Source organism: Anser brachyrhynchus (assembly GCF_964034855.1).
Source record: "Anser brachyrhynchus genome assembly, chromosome: 4".
NCBI lineage: Eukaryota > Metazoa > Chordata > Aves > Anseriformes > Anatidae > Anser > Anser brachyrhynchus.
In genome coordinates this window covers 27159024-27177833 of record NC_137698.1, presented here as the reverse complement: position 1 = coordinate 27177833, position 18810 = coordinate 27159024, and the positions used below count along the sequence as shown (strand labels likewise).

General features: G+C 41.7%; 1 protein-coding gene and 1 long non-coding RNA gene across 4 annotated transcripts in view; one reads left to right on the top strand and one right to left on the bottom strand.

The window, feature by feature from the left end:
* The window catches only part of LOC308193916, an 88719-nt gene that overhangs the window by 42870 nt on the left and 27039 nt on the right, over window positions 1–18810 (top strand). Inside the window, exon 3 of the long non-coding RNA XR_013950054.1 lies at window positions 12134–12253. This is a non-coding gene — a long non-coding RNA (uncharacterized lncRNA). The remainder of the gene's footprint in view (window positions 1–12133; window positions 12254–18810) is intronic.
* On the bottom strand, window positions 216–18804 carry MFAP3L (microfibril associated protein 3 like). 3 transcript variants are annotated; one of them, XM_080589051.1, is made up of 4 exons: window positions 18624–18804; window positions 17952–18261; window positions 7045–7452; window positions 216–4011 (listed from the first exon to the last, which is right to left on the bottom strand). In XM_080589051.1, the coding sequence occupies exons 3-4, from the start codon at window positions 7343–7345 to the stop codon at window positions 3143–3145; spliced, it is 1170 nt and encodes a 389-aa protein (XP_080445177.1). In that variant the 5' UTR covers window positions 7346–7452; window positions 17952–18261; window positions 18624–18804; the 3' UTR covers window positions 216–3142. The 3 variants fall into 3 exon arrangements, with proteins under 3 accessions (XP_080445177.1, XP_080445178.1, XP_080445179.1); XM_080589052.1 differs by lacking the exon at window positions 17952–18261; XM_080589053.1 differs by lacking the exon at window positions 18624–18804 and having other exon boundaries at window positions 216–4008; window positions 17952–18584.

The window sequence follows — 18810 nt, the reverse complement described above, 5'->3', positions numbered from 1 at the left end:
CGCATGAAAATACGTAACAATGCAAATGCTAATGTTTCCTTAGAACCATCATGGATTTTATATTTGTTAATAGTGTCCTTGCAACATAAAATAGCCATTCCCTTGGAAATACTGCAAAACAAAGTTGCTTACTTTATGATAGCACAGCCAGAAAATCTGAAAGAGGAAAGAAGGTTTGGATCTTTGCCCACAAAGCTCCCACAGAAGAAAGTACCTGAAAGCATGTAAAAAGCTTTATTCTTTCAGGTGTTATATAACAGATGCATAAAGACACATGAAAAGAGAACGAATACATAAAACAGAACCATTACAATCTGTATTTTCTTTAGATACAGTGCTGTTGTTTTTATTCTGGTAATACCACCAAGCTAAATGTCCAAAGGCTTTACTGGCTAGGCCAGTCCTACCTGTGGCCTCTCAGCTCTGAGTGACTCCGGCTCCAGCAAAGTCAAAGAAGTTCCTTTTGACCTTGCAACAGCGGAAATTCAGCACTGTACCTATTACATGCCTCTAATCCAAATAACTGTTGTTTATAAACAGTTTGCAAAGTGTGCTTGTATTTAAATACACAGTCTTTGTGGGCAACCTTTGGAAAAAAATATAATCTGTATCTTCAAGGAAGTTTGCACAGGGACAGTAAAGAAAACCATGGGGATTGTTTGCTCTTCCATATTGCTCAATAAATAAATAATAAACAGGTTGGGCAGCAGTCAGGGTCAGACCTGCCTGGTACCCAATCACCATATGAATATGTGAAGAGGTCTGATCCGCACTGTAAAAAATTTATAATTAAAATAGTATTAAAATTAAATACTGTACTTTAATACAATAAGCTAATATTGAACCTTTTTTGTTACTGAAGAGCAATTTTAAAGTTATTTTTATGCTTTGAAACAGAACATCCTTGCTCATCTGAGCAGTCTTAGTTGGGCACCAAGCAGATAACTTCAAAATGAATTACATTGTTTGTAAGTGCTGAGCAGGTAGAAAAAACAAGATGCATCTTTTCAGGAGATTAAGGTGAATAAAAGCAATTCAATGCAAGTTCCTGCTTTTGTTTCTGCCCTCATTCTTTTTTCATACTAGAAGCAAATTAAGGGACTTGAAGAAAAACTGATGTGAACACTGAACAGAAATGTACTTTGGACTCAGACAAGGAATTAAGTTTGCATCAGAAGTGTTTTCAATCGCACTGGTCAGAAGTGAGGTTCCTCATGGTGCTCTACCCTGTGTTCTACATTTATATTGCTTCTAAAGTATTTCCAGCCACATTCCTAAAGGGACTTTGCCCCTGCATGTTTCCTTTTGGGTATGTGCAAATGCGTTTTGTATAGATGCCTGCCACAGTGGTAAGCACAAATGTTAGGCAACTAAATGCTGTCATTTTCACAAGTTCAATTGCAATATCTGAAGACCTTTATTAAACAAGTATTTTTTAATAAGTATACAAAGGGAAGTCACAGGGTGTTCCTGTACTACACTGCTGTTGAAGCTCTGCTCTTTAATGTGAAGAAGTCCACAAAAAACCTCAGTGGTTTTTACAGATAGCTGCAACATTGCCTTTGCGTTGTCTTAATGACCTGTGCAGTTAATATAGCTGATTACCTCTGAAGGACACATGTAGATGTGACTACTTCAATAAAACATTCGGAGAGCCATCCATGCATCATCTCCACATAGACTTAACTGACTTCTTTTTCTTCAGTATACTCGATTCCAGATTTGAGTATCTCTACTTACAATACAGGCTTTCTTAAAAACTATCAGGTGATTGTTCATTAGTTCCAAATTAAATGTGTGTCAGATAATTAATATGCTATTAAGCCTACGAGGGCTCCTCTTGGAAGTGCTTTCTTTTCAGACTCACTCCAGAAAAGGTCCTTTTTATTGTCTGTCTGCAATAGAAATCAGCACTTTCCTTCCACTCCTCGCGTTTTCTGGCATAAATGTCGATCCTTTTTAATGCCACAATTGCCATAATCATTAAAGCTTTACTGGGATAGAGTCACGTGTTCTCAAGTAGTGAACATCCTACATATGTAGGAGGTTCTTAAAATACAAAAGGAATTATAACACTGTAAGCAGTTTGTGTGATCATCATTGTAATTTTACAGCACACTTTTTTGTTTGATGTTTTTTTAATTTGGATAAAACATTCCCAGACTTATGCTTACAGATGAATTTAGGCTTGCCCCTCAGAATATGAATCTGCAAAAAAAAATGAGAATCCCAGTAAAATGGTCTTCTGCCATTTCACCCTCGTCATCAGCTGTTCCCTGGAGTTTGCAGGATTGCTGCTAACGCACCTGCATGTCTTCTAGTAGGGCTGCACAAACTTACTCCTACCAAATTACTACAAAACAAGACATCTGGCAGATTTGCAACTGTTTTCCATATAAACTTCTGGCAAAGTCAGAGATGGTCAAATACATGCAAAAACACCCTGCAGAGCTGTGACTACAGCATTCTGTAAGATGCTGAAGGGCTTTCCTATCTGTAAAATACACCTCAAAGTTGTTTCTTGATGTGAAAAAAATACTTGTTGGCATCTTCATTCCATGGAAAAGAGGAAACTATTTCCCTTTGTGCCTAAGCAGCCTGGTCTCAAATGAAATGGAAACATTTTAACTTTCCTTAATAGCCCTCTAAATCACAATGCAGCTCAGCAAACAGGCTTTGTAAATGGGATCTATTAGGATTTTATTTGGCTATTGGAGTGCTGCCTCTTGGGCAATAATTCAAATTCACAAGACAATATTTGCAAAAATGCAATAGATGGAAATAATGAGAATGAAGGAGGAAAATGAAAACCAGTTTTGTGTTTAGCAAGTTCAAGTGTCCTACATCAGATACTACCAGTGACTTCAAGAAGCCACTTACAGGTGACTCTGACCTAGAAAATGCTGAGGTAAATGTTTCTTGGAAATACTCCTAACCCCAAAGAGCAATTAATATTAATGTATTAGCAATTATTCTGCCATACATCATGGTAAACTAAAGTCAAATTGAGAAGAAAGTGCCAGATAATCCACATACATGCTTTTGCTATGATAGTCTCCAGGTAAGGCTTAGCGGCAAGTACAATATGCATTTTTAAAAGAGCTCCACCTGATTTCCCTGCTATGCATAGATTCAGGAGTAACTATCCTACATGGCTTTCATATATAACACATGTACTTTTGTCATTTGCCAATGCTGTGTCATCAGAACTGAGTTCAGCAGAAGGTTCAGGAGGAGGCTCCACAGGAAGTGCTGGTGTTTGAGGAGTGCCTTCTTCCTTGGTGTCCAGCTGCATGCTTTCTTGTGACTGACCATCCATGCAGTCCTTTTTGGACAACGGGTGAACCGACACTTTTATTGCAATCTGTTGAGGTGGCTCGTGCAGTGACGATGCGTCAGAGTCAGCTGTGGGAGAGTCACTCCGCTTCAAAGCATTCGGGATCATATACAGCTCATCTGTTTCTGTGGTTTCCTGGCCTTCTGCTGTCTGCCGTACAAAATTCTGTCCTTGCTCCTCCAGACCGACAACCTCCATAATTTCTTCCATTATAGTCCTGCAGTTCATGATGAGAGGTGGCAAAGGTACGCTGCGAGCAAGCTCTTCGATGTAGCGAGCAAATTCCATTGTCTTGAACTGTGTTACTTTGGCGAGCTCGAGCGTTTTGGCTGAAGTGATAATTGGGATACGCTTTGCAATCTCAAAGGCTTTCTGGAGTTTCTCTGCTCCTTCCGTTCTGAAGAATTCATTGATTGCTTTCTCTGTTTTCTTCAGGTGACTGCTCATCATACATAACTGGGTAATGTTCAATATCATAACAATGGTAAAAGCTACGAGGCAGACAATCATATAATAGATTCCCATATCTCCGGAAGTATAGACAACCCTCAGTGTCACAGTATTGTTAACACTGCCATACGTATTAGATGCGACACATGTGTATTTACCTCTGTCTTCAAAAGACACGCTGGTAATGTTTAGTAGCCCATTGTCAAGAAACCACCATTTTCCTGCTGGAGAAGAGACAGAATAACTTAGTTAGAATATTTTGTTCGCATGATCAACATAGTCTTAAACATCAGCTTTGTCAAACTGGCCTCAGATTTTAGAGGAGGGAAATAATGTTGACAAGAAGACAATGAATTTACCATCTCAAAGAGTTTTCTCTCCCTGAGATCCTAGCTAAGGTTACTGTCAAATCATTGACATCAACTTTGAATATCATAGAATCATAGAATCATAGAACGGCTTGGGTTGGAAGGGACCTTAAAGAACACCTAGTTCCAAACCAACACTTTCCACTAGACCAGGCTGCCCAAAGCCCCATCCAACCTGGCCTTGAACGCTTCCAGGGATAAGCTTCATCTTTATTCAAATGTTGCTACCATTTAAGAGCTGGGGATGTATAGTTTTTTTGCTTTATTGTGTGTGATACAATTTATTAAATTGCAACTTTGCTGGAAAAAAACGCAGTTCAACTCCAATGTGAAAAGCTGGTATCGATTCTTTGCCTCATGGAAACCCACCCCTGTAAGTTCATACAGTGGATGGAACAGCAGAAAAGTGTATGAGTGCCTCTGTGCCTTCTGAATATTTCACACAGGGAGATACCATACAGAAGATTTCCCTGTATAACAACAGCATAGGCTGATGTAAGTGAACAAGATCATCTAATAAATACTGCTGCTCAGAGGCAGTCAGCTGCTTCCTAACACAATCCGAAGCCATTCCTGAGAGGTATCTGTGAAGTCAATGATGGATTTTCAATAATCTTCCACACCAAGGGATTTCAGGTGTTTACCTGAAATTTTGTTTGCTGTATGAAAGATGTATTTCCTTAAACCTAACCTGCTGCAATTTAAGTCTGTTGAGGCAGCTGACCAAAGACATTGAATCTGTGATTAGAGGCGTAAAACACCACAAAAACCCAGTGCAGTGGATTTAAATCACAAGGCCAAGATTGCAGTCCTGCCACAGGTTGGTATATGTCTTGCTTCTACATTTATTTTATCCTTTTTGTGGAAATTCTTTTGTTGTTAAGAAGATTGTTCTGTTTCTTACCTTATGTCTTTCATGGAAGAATCTGTGGGCAACTTTGAGACTCAAAATAAGTCTAAAAAAGCCTTTAATTCAGAGCAGTTATGGGCTTTTGCCAGTTTGAAAGTTTTTCTAACTAAACATGGCTTGTCCAAATTGTTTTTTACATTATCTCCAGTAAAAGCCTATATAGAAAATACTCCCCCAAGATCCCTACTTCAGTCCATATATGTAATTATATCTTTCGATAATCCTCATTTAGTGGTGTCAAGCTTACTAGAATTTATAACTTAGCCAAAACAGTACATTTGCCCTAGCTTAGTTCTTGAAAACAGCTGAATCACTTTGCCTGAAATTAAAAAGCATAGAATAAACAAAAAAATTAGTCTAAAGCAGACCTTCACACACACACAAATCACTCCAATCAGTTAAAGTTAGGCAAATTTTGAGGGAAACTGTCTTATAGTGGATGATACTTCCTTCTCCAGCTCTATGATAAGATACACAGTATTGGCTGCTAAACATTTCTTGGAATTGCAGCATTGGCAAAGTAGGTCTTTATTCACTGTAAAATGACAAGATGCCTTGCTGATGTACCCTGGCTCCAGCTCTTATAAATGACATAATAGCATTGAACTGTGACTCAAGTACTGGTTTTGTGCCAATGGATCCTGGCAGATAGTGTAAGCCTAATGAGAAAACAATGATTAGAAAAGGTATCATTGCTAGTTTTGTTATAACAATTCAACACCTTTTTCAGCCTAACCACATACATAGTAGAGGAACGTCTTGTGCTAGGAAACATTTCTTAAAGGAAAAGCATCAATTTCTTAAAGGAGGAGTGCAGTGTTGAAAGTCTAGGTTAAAGTTATATTGTCTTAATGCCACATATGTAATTTTTACTGATTTGTTCAAAGTTTTTGCTTACCTACCTGAATGTTTGTGTTAGTAGCTACCTCTCTCAGTCAACTACACAAAGACCTAAAGTTAGATGCCTAACTAAATGGGAAAACTTCCGGTGGTAAACTCTAGTAAAACACTCTGGAGCTCTAGTCACAGTATGTTGCCATGACCAGAAAAATTATATCTGAAAGTCTGCTTAACTAGCTCAAGTAGTTCTTTTCCCCAGCTTTACAGAGAATGGTAAAATACACCTGTTAAGCAGTTTACAGACACACTGTTGAAGCACATACATCTGGCTCAGTCGTTACTCCATCATAACAAAGTTCTCCCTCAGCCCAGCTATTATACAAGCTGTCCTGCATTCGCACGAATTACTGAGTTTATTCCATCCTGCTGTGAACAAAGCAGTCAGTACGGAAGGATTACATGAGCAAAATACCTTTCCTTCCCAGAAAATATTCCCTAGAAGTATAACTAGGATTATTCATCAAACCTTCCTTTAAGGAAAACATGCTCATGTGAAATGAAGGTCTCTGACAAATACACCTGAAGAGTCTTATTGCAGCCAGGATGGCTCAGACTTGGCTTGTCCCTGTAGACTGCTGCTCCTATATAGATTTTTCTCTTGGTCATTCAGGGCATCTCCTGTTTCTCACACTCCCATGGCACTATGCATAAAGACAAGAGGGCTAGCAGGGAGTTAGCTGTGTTAAAATCACGGCAATGAACTATTCCCATGTCAAGAGAATCCTTCCTTGAGTTGGATAATAGCTTTTCTGTGTTCTTTGGTGCCAAAGAAAACAAAGAGGAAAGAATGGGAAATAAGATCAAACCTGAAGTCTTCCAATGAAAAGAAACTTGCCCACACCTTAAGCACTTCAGCTTGTTGGTATGTTTTACTATACATAACACATCACAAAAACATTGTTGTTTTCTTCCCAGGTGTGCACAACACATTTATAGTTGCCATGATCCCAGTGTGCTTTCATATATTTTCCCGCAGGCAAACACCATTGTCAGGCCATTAAATTAAGGTTTTTAGTTACCTTGCTGAAATCAGAAGTGTCTCAGGACAGGCTACATTACTGAGAATAATAAAATCTTACCTTTATTCTCTTCTTCTTGGAGCAGCTGGCCATTGGAGTTGTACCATCTGTAATGCGGACTAGGACTACCTTGGACATTGCAGTCAATCAAGGCACTACTCCCCTCCTTGACTATAATATGGTCGATGCGGGAGATGACCACAGGCACAGATCCCGTGTTCATGTCAGTGCGGTTGAAAGTGCTATTAGTCACATCCTCAGCAGTCGTCAGAGCTGCTAGTAAGATGACAAGGTGAGTGGTGGGCAGAAAGTACAGAAAGTGGCGGCTGCTTAGTATGTTCATTTTCCTCCGGTGGTACATGCAACTGGCAGGAAACTAGAGTCGGAGCTGTTGAATGCAGGCCCTTGAGGTGAGGAGGTCACAGGAGAGTTTTACTTTGATCCATGCAATTTCATGTTTAAAATATCCTATAAAATAAATTAATAAGTACAATGAGATGGCATGTATAAACAATCCATTAGACGTGCTCTTTTAAAATAGTGACACATCCATTAATGCATTTCACAATCATCAGCTCACTGTCTTGTCTAAATGCTAATGTTATCACAGTCCTTTTTCTTACTGGAAAAAGATGCATACTTTTTCCTGACAATAGTGTTGTTCAGAGTGGCAGGCGTGGGAGAAGGCTTTTATCACCTAGACACTTAGGAGCAATTTAGCTACAGCAGCAGCTACAGTTTTATTCCAAAAGTTCTATAGATTTCTCTCTCTTATTTTTTTTTAACATTTGCAAAATCAACAGGAAAAACAAAGGTACAGCACATCAAAGCTGTCACTACCAATTCAGTGCTGCAGCTCTGTCATGTGCATGGTGAACTGCAGATGAACTGTGGAATGACATAAGAAAGAATTACTCCAGGAAAGGTTTTGGAGCTTGCTAGTGACATAATGATGGGCAAGGTTGCTTCGAGGTACAAATGAAATTGGGTCTTTTTCATTCCTTATGTGGCATTAAGTGTTTTGCCTTTACAGTTTTTGCACACTCTCACTACAATATTTTTCCTCAACCAATCATCTACAATGGGCTCTTTCTTAAACAGTGATTTCAGTTTGTAGACAGAGGACAGGGGTTTACAAATGTGCTCTCTATCGGCCACGTTACGCTCCCAGTGAACACAACTGGCATTCACTACTGACTGATAGCACAATGCTGGCCTCAAAATGAACACCATCGAAAATTTCACTCAGAGTCTAAGGGCCACAAATTATGTTTAAATCACATCAGAATATCTAACTCATGTTTTTGTAAGGTAAATAATACAAACTTCATGAAAATTATTAGTTAGAGAAATGTACCTGGAATCTAATATAGGACACAGTAAGTATCCAACAATCTTACCCCAACTGAACATTTCACCTGCAAAAGGTTTGAGTTTTATTAAAGACCTAGGTGACACCAAAGTATCTCATCTACCTTAGAACAGAAAAATTACTGCTGACAAGGTTAGACAGTTCCAGATATATGGGAAACACTAAAATAAAAACAAACAAATAATCCCCTTCCTTTTCTCCTTCATTCAAGAAGGAAAGAAAACGTTACTGTCTTTCACCGGTAATATTTGAGTTAGGCTGTTTTCTTCTCCATCCTCTGTTCTCTGTAAGGCACTGAACTTGATTTCATACAACTGTTATTAAAAGAGCAAATTAGTTTCCTCTGTGTTGTAGGATGAATCATTACTGGAAACGACAAACTATGTATTTTTAGGTAAGCTGCATGCATGGTATGGATGTCTGTCACAATTCCAAGCTTGCTCTCCCTTTTCCTCATTTTTTCTAAATACTCAATATGGAAATATTTGCCTTGAAGAGCCAGACTAATTTTTTAACTTTAAAATTAATATGCAAATCACATTTGTCACAAAAAGCTATATAAACATTGACTTCAGAAATCCATTTCCAATTATGCAAACTGTGTAGAGGCTGTGTTTCAGAAGCCCTCTATAGGTACAGCCTGTGTAAATCTGCACTTTGCAAAAAAATCTTCGATTCTGCCTGTTCACTTCAGTAACTATTTACATCTCATTTCTACTACTCCATTAACCTTGGAGACAGCCATTCTTTATGGCTACACATATTCAGTCTATAAAATGTTTTTGTACAGCGTTATAGATCTGCATTGCGCCATACAGAAAAGCCAAAAGACACGTCACACTTCCTGGCAAGGGAGCAGGAACAAAGACTGGCTGGATTAAGACAATGGGAAGGGCAAAAGAACAACATACATTCATCAAGCTTTGTATTGCTAATTACTGGCTGCAGCCAGTAATTATTGTATTTGAGCCTACCGTATTTTTTGATGGCAGAAAAATCTGTAGCAATCAAACACATTGTTTAGCATGGAGAGGAATCTGAATTCCAGAAAGAAATAAAAGATCACCTCAGCAGGTGAACAGAAACCATGTGAGGAAGGACCCCTGGTGTACTGGGAAGCTCGGTTCGGTTGGTGGCCCACTGAATCCCTGCAGTGTAGGGATACTATGGATGGATATTTTGCAGAATGTGATGGCAGTAACGACGTGAGGCATGCCTGCCTGTTCTGTATGTTCACCTGTGCTTAATATGGAGCGTATGAAAGTCGAACTTCTGTGTAGCAGTAACAAATCTGACTGGTTTACATAGCCAAAGGGCCAATCGCTTGTCTGAAAATAACAGCAGCTCCCTCATTCTGGCACCACAGAAGTGTATCATAAATAGCTGCAGTAAAATTGAAGAAATAGAGCCGAATAATTTACGTCTACTGTGGGAGATTCGTGCCTACTCGTGTCACTCTTGGGAATGTACTTTCCCATGTATGTTCCTGGAATGCAGAATGTTAAGAAAGCACTTAAAATGTCCGCGGATGCATTTCTGCTTGAAATAAATACAGTTTGATGGCTGGAATGAGCAATAACCAGGCAGGAGACTTAAAGCAGGATGTTTGGAAATGGTGGCTGCTGCTTTCACATGCCATCCAGGGAAGGGCTCTTGGGTATGTCTGAAGAGTCAGGGAGAGATGTCTCTGAAGAAGTGTTTTAAGCTGCCAGTTTAAACAAATGTTCCCAGGGCAACTAAGAAGTGATAGGGAATCTTCTCTTTGGCATGCATATCCTAGGCACTGTTACTGCAGAAAAAAAAAATGGAAGAAAAAAAAAAAGGTTTTCTCAGCCCTACGTAGCAAGAGAAAGTTAAAGGGTGGCCGCTCAGGGAGCTGCACATCCCAGACCCTCTGCTTATCTGTTTATCTGTTGTGCAGGACCACAACAGCTGTAATCAGGGTAGGAGAGCAGGAAGAAGGAGGGGGAGAGAGACAACTGGAAAAGTAGAAAACATGCTCACAATGGACTCTGGTGTGAAGGGAGATTTCCTGAGAGTTTCTGTCCTACTGCTTTGCCTTAGGCACAACAGCAGCCTAAGGATATTAAGGAAAACAAGTGTGGGAGTCAGCTGCTTTGTTAAACCTAAGTGATGCAATGGGTTATGATTCAATCACACAACTAAATGGAGAGGGTAAGGAGACTGAAACAGGGCTGCTAGTGATGTCAGCCCACTTCTGGCAAAGACATGAGAGAATCCAGGATACAAGAGATGTGGGCACAGTGCTACCATGCTGGATCCTGGCCATGACAGACGTTAATTAACTGTGGCCCATGATAAACCTGATGAAGGCAGCCAAAGTGGTAACCTTTTAACCTGCCCCTAAGTCAGAGAGCACAGCTAGGTTGACTAGACGAAGACTGCTGCAGTAACTCCTCAAGTCTGAGGATAACACAGGACACAAGACACTTATGTCTGCACTGTAAGTATTTGCTCTGTAGGAACAGACTCAGTCTCCGGGAGCATTTTTGCCCCCAAATGGGAGATTAATATAAAGTAAAATTTATGGTCATGGAAAGAATGGATGCATTCCTTTCTGCCATCCTCAAAACACACACAAGATACATGTAAAAGACTTAGAAAAACTAAAAGTTTATAGTAGTGTTAATGTGGTTACATACTCTTACCTTTTTCTTCTTTTTTTAAACTGTGGTGCATGAAAAGGAAAAGAAACACCCTTAGCTGTCTGAGCTACCTCTCCCACCTACAAAGCTGTAGCGAGGGACAGGCTTACCTGTGGTGGTACCAGAAGAATCCCTAAATTCTCCTCCAACATCTAATACACAGATAACATCCCCTGGCATATTGTATCTGTAGCAAAATTTGCCACTGAAAGATGGTTGCCAGGGTTCCTTACGTTAAGTGGTTTTGTTTTTTTCTTCTCCAACCCACATGGTGTAAACTGAAAATCTGAAAGTAACAGTGCTGCTCATGGGATTAACTTCCAAGGAAATATACACGAGACAAGCCACATGAGGGAACTATGACAGGTTTTCCTTCTAAGTGGAAGGACTCTGTCACCGCACGCGTGCCCGCTCCGTGCCGCTTTCTCCTCGCTTCAGCCCGCTCGCCCGGCGCTGCTCGAACCGGGCCCGTTAGGGAACAGCAGCACTGGCGAGCTCTGCCAGACCGCCCCCAACTTCAAGACCGTTTAAGTCCTCGGGGCACTTCTGCGATCGCCCCTTACCTCCTGAGGCTGTCCTGTGAAACGACAGGGCAATTTCAGCCAAGCAGCAGGAGGCCGTGCGGAGCGCCGGCGCAAAGCGGGGCAGCTGCCGCTCTCTGACAGCCCCGAGAAGCTGCCGGGGGGACACCTCGACCCTTCATCCGCAGCCAGCCCGCAGCCGGGGCTCCGGGGGCAGGCAGAGCCCCGGGGCCCAGCAGCAGCCCCGCTGCCCGTCCCGGCGCACCCCCGCAGCTACCCACCGCCAGCTGCCGGTGCCGGGCTCCCGGAACTATTACACGTTTTTCTTCTAAGTGATGGAATAGCTGTCTCTATGGTGCTATCTATGCGTTTTTATCTACAAAAGTTCCCTGGAAATAGGCTCAAGAACAAGCAGAGCTGCAGGCTGATGGCATTACTCGTAACCGTGAAATGGACCAACCTGAGGTTAAAATATCTCTGTCCAAAACCATCAGTGGTCTGATGAGAAGACACTTGCAGTTCAGACTGGCTGGGAACATTTATCACTCAGAGACATGTTCTGACCGACCATTTATTTTTTCATGTTGCAGATGAGTTTACTTCCCAGTATTCCCGCCAGGAATAAGGACTGTGGGTGAGGGGCTACATTTGTAAGTACTGCATTTGTGCAGAACGACGTGATGACAGAGCACAAAAGCACAGAAAAGGAGGTCAGTGATGTATACCTTTTCCTGGCTTGCTTTGTTCTGTAAGACTTGCCTGTTCCTGTACTTGGAATAATGTGTAATCCTATTAACTGTGAGGTTATTCAATTCAGAAGTGAAGCACCAGAAGTCAGCTCATTGTACAATGCATAAATTACATTCCGATAGCTTTAGCATCACAATGGTGTCTTGCTTAACTTGTAAGCGATCAAGAAAATGAAATTATTTTCATTCTAATTCCCATTTGTCTATAAATAACTACCAAGACGATGCTACAAAATTAAAGCTAATCCTTTATTATTTAAAAACTACTTACTACATTCCCTATTCAGACCAATCCCCTCTCCTAGTTGCCACGGGCAATGCCTTTTCAAAGTGGACAACAGTAAAAGCTAACAGGTGTTACTGGAACAGGAATGCAGAAGAATGAACCGTGTGGCATAATAACGGCACAGAGAAGCTAAGAAGTTGGCTGCCAGCCCATAGGCTTAAGAGTGAGAACCACTGAATGAAAAGATTAAGCTGTTAGGGTCCAGACAGGCAAGTGAAGAGAAATATCACTCATTTAACAACTAGCAGCAATGTTCTGACTTATTTCTCTACTCATTTGCTAGTCAATAAAATATTAAGGCTTGGTTCTGAAACAGCTACTCTGTTCATTCTTCTGGGGAGGACTTCAGTCCTCCACAGTCCTTTCTGCTTCTCTGGCTATGTCAAAAAGGTAGCACATTGGTAATGTTCATAGGTTGAAGAGCTTCCTTCTGCCCGTCTAGGCTGGTGCTTCCCAACTGGGCAGCAGCTCCCAGCTTATGTATGTGTTTGAGTCTCTTTGGCTGTATTCAGCTGCCTTGGTATGCTGGAAAGTTGCCTTCACAATCCCCTTTATAATCCTTTTAAATGTCATTTTAGAATGAGGAGACAAGCTGAGAGTGTTGACTACAGCCTAGAAGAAAATGTGCTTGCCCTTATCCACTGTACTTACATAACCTATGGTGTCTTTACCATTTAGAGAGGACTTATTTCCAGCCTAAGTAACTAATGAAACACCAAGTTAGATAACTAATAATTTATTTGGGGTATTGGCAGTATTACTTTTTTTTTTCCCCGACATGTAATAGTCAGATTCTAAAGTTCGTGGGTTATTATCTGCTGTTAAGTCAGGCCTCTTGGTGCTACAGAACACTTGGTTCTGCTAAATCTAATCTTGAAATGGAATAAAGCTGAGAGAAGCCAAAGACAGACTAAGATAACCTTTAGATTACTGACTTCAGAGGGTAGATGAGTAGGAAGAGATGTTATTAAAAATACACACAAAATTGAATGGCGTAAAGAAGACAGCCGAGGCATACATATTTGCTGTTTCTCATAATACTAAAACAAGACCAATTTTGAAACTGAGGTGGAAGATGGGACAGTGGGAAGAAAGAGAAGGAAGGTTCTTTTATTAACATATACCTAGACAAAAATTTCTTCACACAAGGTAAAATAAGGAAATTCATGGAGATTCAAGAGAGACCATATATAATTTACATGCAAAGGTTCCTGGATTATTATAATCTGTGCAGTATGTGGGGATTTATCTTTCTTCTGTGTATTCGTTGTCCTCTGAATGTACGGCTCTGGGTAGTGAACAAGAATGGCTGTTGGTATGGCAACTCGAACTCCTTTTTTGGACTCTTAAGTTAATTTTATGTTTCATAGACACTGGTAAACTATTCCAGGCAAACATTTATGAATTTGTTTTACAAGGTGACAAACGGTAAATAAATAAAGAAAATGGAAACATCAGGGGCCAAAGCTTATTCTACCACTAACGGCAGAAGTGGGGCAAAATTCAGAATGAATATCTTTCAAAGTTATTTTGTTCTAGACACAACCAACACTGTAGGGGAGTAAAGTTAATGACTGTAAAGATTCATGTATTTCAGTTTCAAGGTTCAATAGCGTATTGATAAATTGCAGCATGAAAGTACTAAGCAAAAAGGTTATTCCACATTCTGTATTTGTGACCAAACTTACCCTACATAGATAAAAATATCCTATATGCTATATCCAGACTCTTTGGGTAGGCAATGAAGCACACACCATCCTATTCAGCAATGGTAAAATGAAGTTCTTCACCCTCCAGATGTTGCCTTTACAACCGTATTAATGTTTTAGAAGCCTAATTGCAAATAGGTATTTTACTTGCAAGTTCTTCTCAGTACTGCTCCTCTTTGTTCTACCTCATGCCTTGATATTGCAAAACTAGCCAGCGTATGAAATCCTAGAGACTTTAAAACCCCCTTCGCTTTAAAAACTTGAATGGTAGCATTGATTTAACCATGTCTTTGAGTGGTCTGGTGGTTGTTCTCCTCACTCCAACAAATGCTCAAAGACCCTAATCCATTAACCTAAAAATGAATAGATGAAGCCTATTGTTAGGTAATTACTGGAAAGATTATTTAAAAGTACCTCAAGAATGCCAAACCTCTGGAAAATTCCCTTCTGATGTTGCAGTTCCTGTAATCTCAGCACCTCTGCTATATCAAGTCAACTTTTTGTGAAATACACTGAAAAAAAATGCTTAGGCAATTTGGATGCTTTTCACTAAGTAAGTTGTAGTTCATATGCACGCTATTATATGGCATGAGCAATTTGAGTGTTTTCTTGCAGGTATTTTAATGACTGCCATAAAAACAAAGTAAAATTTTACATTTAGCGGAAAAGCTTGCTGTTTTTATTCAAGACAAGTACTGTGGTGGAAATGTCCTTCTTCTGAGCTGTGGGCTACCCAAATCATAAAGCAGATTCAACACTGTCAGGAGTGGAGAGACTTCTAAAGGCCCAGCTCATGTTTGACTAGGTATAAACTCTTTACAGGACTTTTAATGTTCCAAATAAATTCTTCTTTCATGGAGATTATCTAGATTCATTTAGCATTTGTATTTATTTGGAGGCTGGACAATTGCCACTAAATGTAGTTTTGTGTATAGAGCTATTATTCTAGAAACATCTGTATGGCTTTAAGAGACAGACACTTGCTTAACTCCTTGCAAGCTTTCAGCATAGCTGCTGCTGTTTTACTGTTGGCAGTAAATGCAGATGGTTCAGAGCTTGAAAGTCCCCTTTGTTGAGAAAGAAGTAACAAAGAACATGCAGAGAATCTCTCCCACGCTTCCACACACACATGGCCTGGCCTCACCAAGTTCTAGGTATCTTTCGTTTTCTTTACTCACCTCTTATCTTCTATTTATACCAGCACTCTGTAGGCATTATTCTGCAAACAGCCTAAGTCACTGAAGTCAGCAAATACAACAGATCTTATATGTTCTCAGCATGGCTTATCTGTTCTTAGTGGAAGGAACACAGCAATGTGGAATGGGGCCCAATTCATTTCCTTCCACTTTCTCTTCTTTTGAGCTGTTTGCCAAAGCTAACCATCCTTCAGGCATATCTAATTGTTTTCTTTTTTCCAAATGAAGATGAAAAGTTCTACACGTAAGATGTTCAAGCAAGATACAAAAATTAGGTTTTCTTTAAACAAAGATATGAAGGGCTTTGCAGAGCTAAAGACTTCTACTTTTTAAATTCTAAATTTTGTACGTGCTTTGAATAAGTGAATATTTTCAATTCGCTGCATATAGTTTAACTAGAAACAGTATTTTAACAAAAGGCTCCCATTTAAGTGGGAATATAAAAGAGAATAAAAAAAACCTGGGAGAACACAGAGTAAAGTATGACTAATTCATCTATGTCCCCATAGAATCGCAAGATGCATATAATTACCAGTTTTTAATGACTGTTTTTCGCATTTATTGGTTTCCGGGATACTGCGCAAAGAGGTTACACGTGGGTGCTGGGATTAGGACAGGATTAAACTTGTGAGGGGGAATTTAAAGGAATCTAACCATTCATGACTGATTGCAGCAGAAAAGGATCATTTCAGGTTAAAGTGCATGTGCCTACTTCTTCCACAAGAATCAGGAGGGGACAGCAGACAGGATTCAAAGGAGTTTGCATTGCATCACACAGAAACTTGCTTGTATACAAATGGGATCAATACAGCCTTTTCCTAGTACATCTATATATGGCCATAATTTAGGTGCAATAATTTAAGTAGAACTCCTCACAAGTTTACTGAAGAACGTCTACAATTCAGACTTTTGTGCCATTTTATCTACTCTGGACTGAAAAATGTGACTAATATTGAAGTAGCATGACTGCCTAAGCATCTTTTGACAAGCTGATCACAGATTCTGCATGGAACACCTAGCATAGCAACATCAAGCTGAAATAACTGTTCAGAAACATGCTTAGAAATGAAAACTGTACCATGTGAACTGTTATACTATAGCACACCACAGCCCACTGGCATCACGCACCTACTATCCATGGACAAGACATACTGGAGAAAACCCAGTAGTGCTGGTAGGAGTGGGCACCGCATGGTCACACAGGTGTGACTGGGGACTGCACGCACAATGGCGCGGTTGCAATGCAGCGTACATCGCCTGTTCCTGCATGACTTGAAAATATCAGCAGAAATCTTTTGTTGCTATGAAACTCTCAGAGTGGCAGGACAACTAAATGTTAAACCTAAATAGGCTGTTCTTAATGTAATTCCCCCATTTGTTGTGGCCCTCTTCCAAAATACGAGATTTACACATCTGTACAGAGTTCCCTATTTCTGATAAACAGGCACCACTCATGGTAGTGACTTTACTCTGAAATAACACAGTCCACTACCATTTTTTTTTTTGTTACCTACATGAAAATCACTAAATCTGTTTGAATTCCTCTATCTTGATAGAGGAACTTACAGGAGAAGGTACAAGATTTGTCTGCCCTTCACACCTTTCTTGCCTGACAGATTAAAAAAAAAAAAAAATGTTCTAAAATGCTGTTATGAATAATTTTAATCATACTAACTGGTGAGAGGTAATAGCATATCCACTGTCTTGGAAGCGATGTTTCTCAGATGGCTCTGTATGTGGTTAGAAAATGCCACTGCTTTACTTAGCAGAACTAAGTAACAAAATTAAGACTACAGAGAGAGGTCTGCAAGGGTACTGATCTGCATGACCAGTCAGCAGCTCAGAATTGCAGGAATGAAAAAAGTCCAGGCAGTGGTGTATTGAGGAGCCAGGTCTTACGCTACAGTCTTCTGGTGACAGTTAACATAGCTATTCTATCTATAAGCTTTCACGACGGAAACTTGCCTGTGTTGGACAAATACCACGTATCTCTGTAACAAAGTAGGAAGAAAGCTTTTTCTTGGTGATGGTCTGCGATTTGTCTAAGTATCTGAAAGCTCTGAATTCTTCAGAAAAAAATGGTATATATGTGATGTGCACTCAAGCTGTGTGAGCTGCACTCAGAATCTACTGATGTTGATATACTGCAGTCTAAATTAGATGGCTTTCAAAAAAAAAAAAAAAAAGAAAGAAAAAAGAAAGAAAAGGATTCCTACTACAGCAGCCACCGGTACCCAATGGTGCTGTTGCTAACTGTACACACTGAGCCAGACAAAAGATTCCTGCCAAGCAAACATTGCCTCCGCTGAAAGGAGACCTGCCGTATTTTGTCCTACTGCAGTGAAGAGAGAAACTGTTCCATAATGCACTGGCTCTTACCAACTAAAATGCTGCATTTTCCCCTTTAAACCCCCTTGCGTTACCCATCATGAGCTAACTTTACAGGTTTTTTTCAGCCAAATACGTACCAAACGAGGTCGCATTTTGCATTTGGCATTGCCTGCAGCCGGTGCTTCTCCTTCCGAGCGGGGTTAGCAAGGAAGCTCCGCAGGAGACGCTCCGGCTCACCAACTCGGGGAGGACGAAACCCTGCAGGCAGCGCACCCACCGCACGCGTGCCCGCTCCGTGCCGCTTTCTCCTCGCTTCAGCCCGCTCGCCCGGCGCTGCTCGAACCGGGCCCGTTAGGGAACAGCAGCACTGGCGAGCTCTGCCAGACCGCCCCCAACTTCAGGACCTCGGGGCACTTCTGCGATCGCCCCTTACCTCCTGAGGCTGTCCTGTGAAACGACAGGGCAATTTCAGCCAAGCAGCAGGAGGCCGTGCGGAGCGCCGGCGCAAAGCGGGGCAGCTGCCGCTCTCTGACAGCCCCGAGAAGCTGCCGGGGGGACACCTCGACCCTTCATCCGCAGCCAGCCCGCAGCCGGGGCTCCGGGGGCAGGCAGAGCCCCGGGGCCCAGCAGCAGCCCCGCTGCCCGTCCCGGCGCACCCCCGCAGCTACCCACCGCCAGCTGCCGGTGCCGGGCTCCCCGGGGCGGGCAGACGCCCAGCGGCGCCCGCCGAGCCGGCGCCGGGCAGCGGGCAGCGGGCTCCGGGCAGCGCCTCCCCGCGCCCAGCGGCCGCCCCACCGCCGCCCGCTCACCTGCGCGGCGGCCGCCCCGCGGCAGCGCCCGCCGCCGCCGCGCCCCTCAGCGCGCCCCGCGCAGCGCCATGCCGGGCCCGGGGCGGGCGGAGCGCGGCGCTGCCGCAGTCCGTGGGGCCGGGCCGAGCCGAGCCGAGCCGAGCCGTGCCGTGCCGTGCCGTGCCGCAGCGCTGCCCCCCGCACCGCC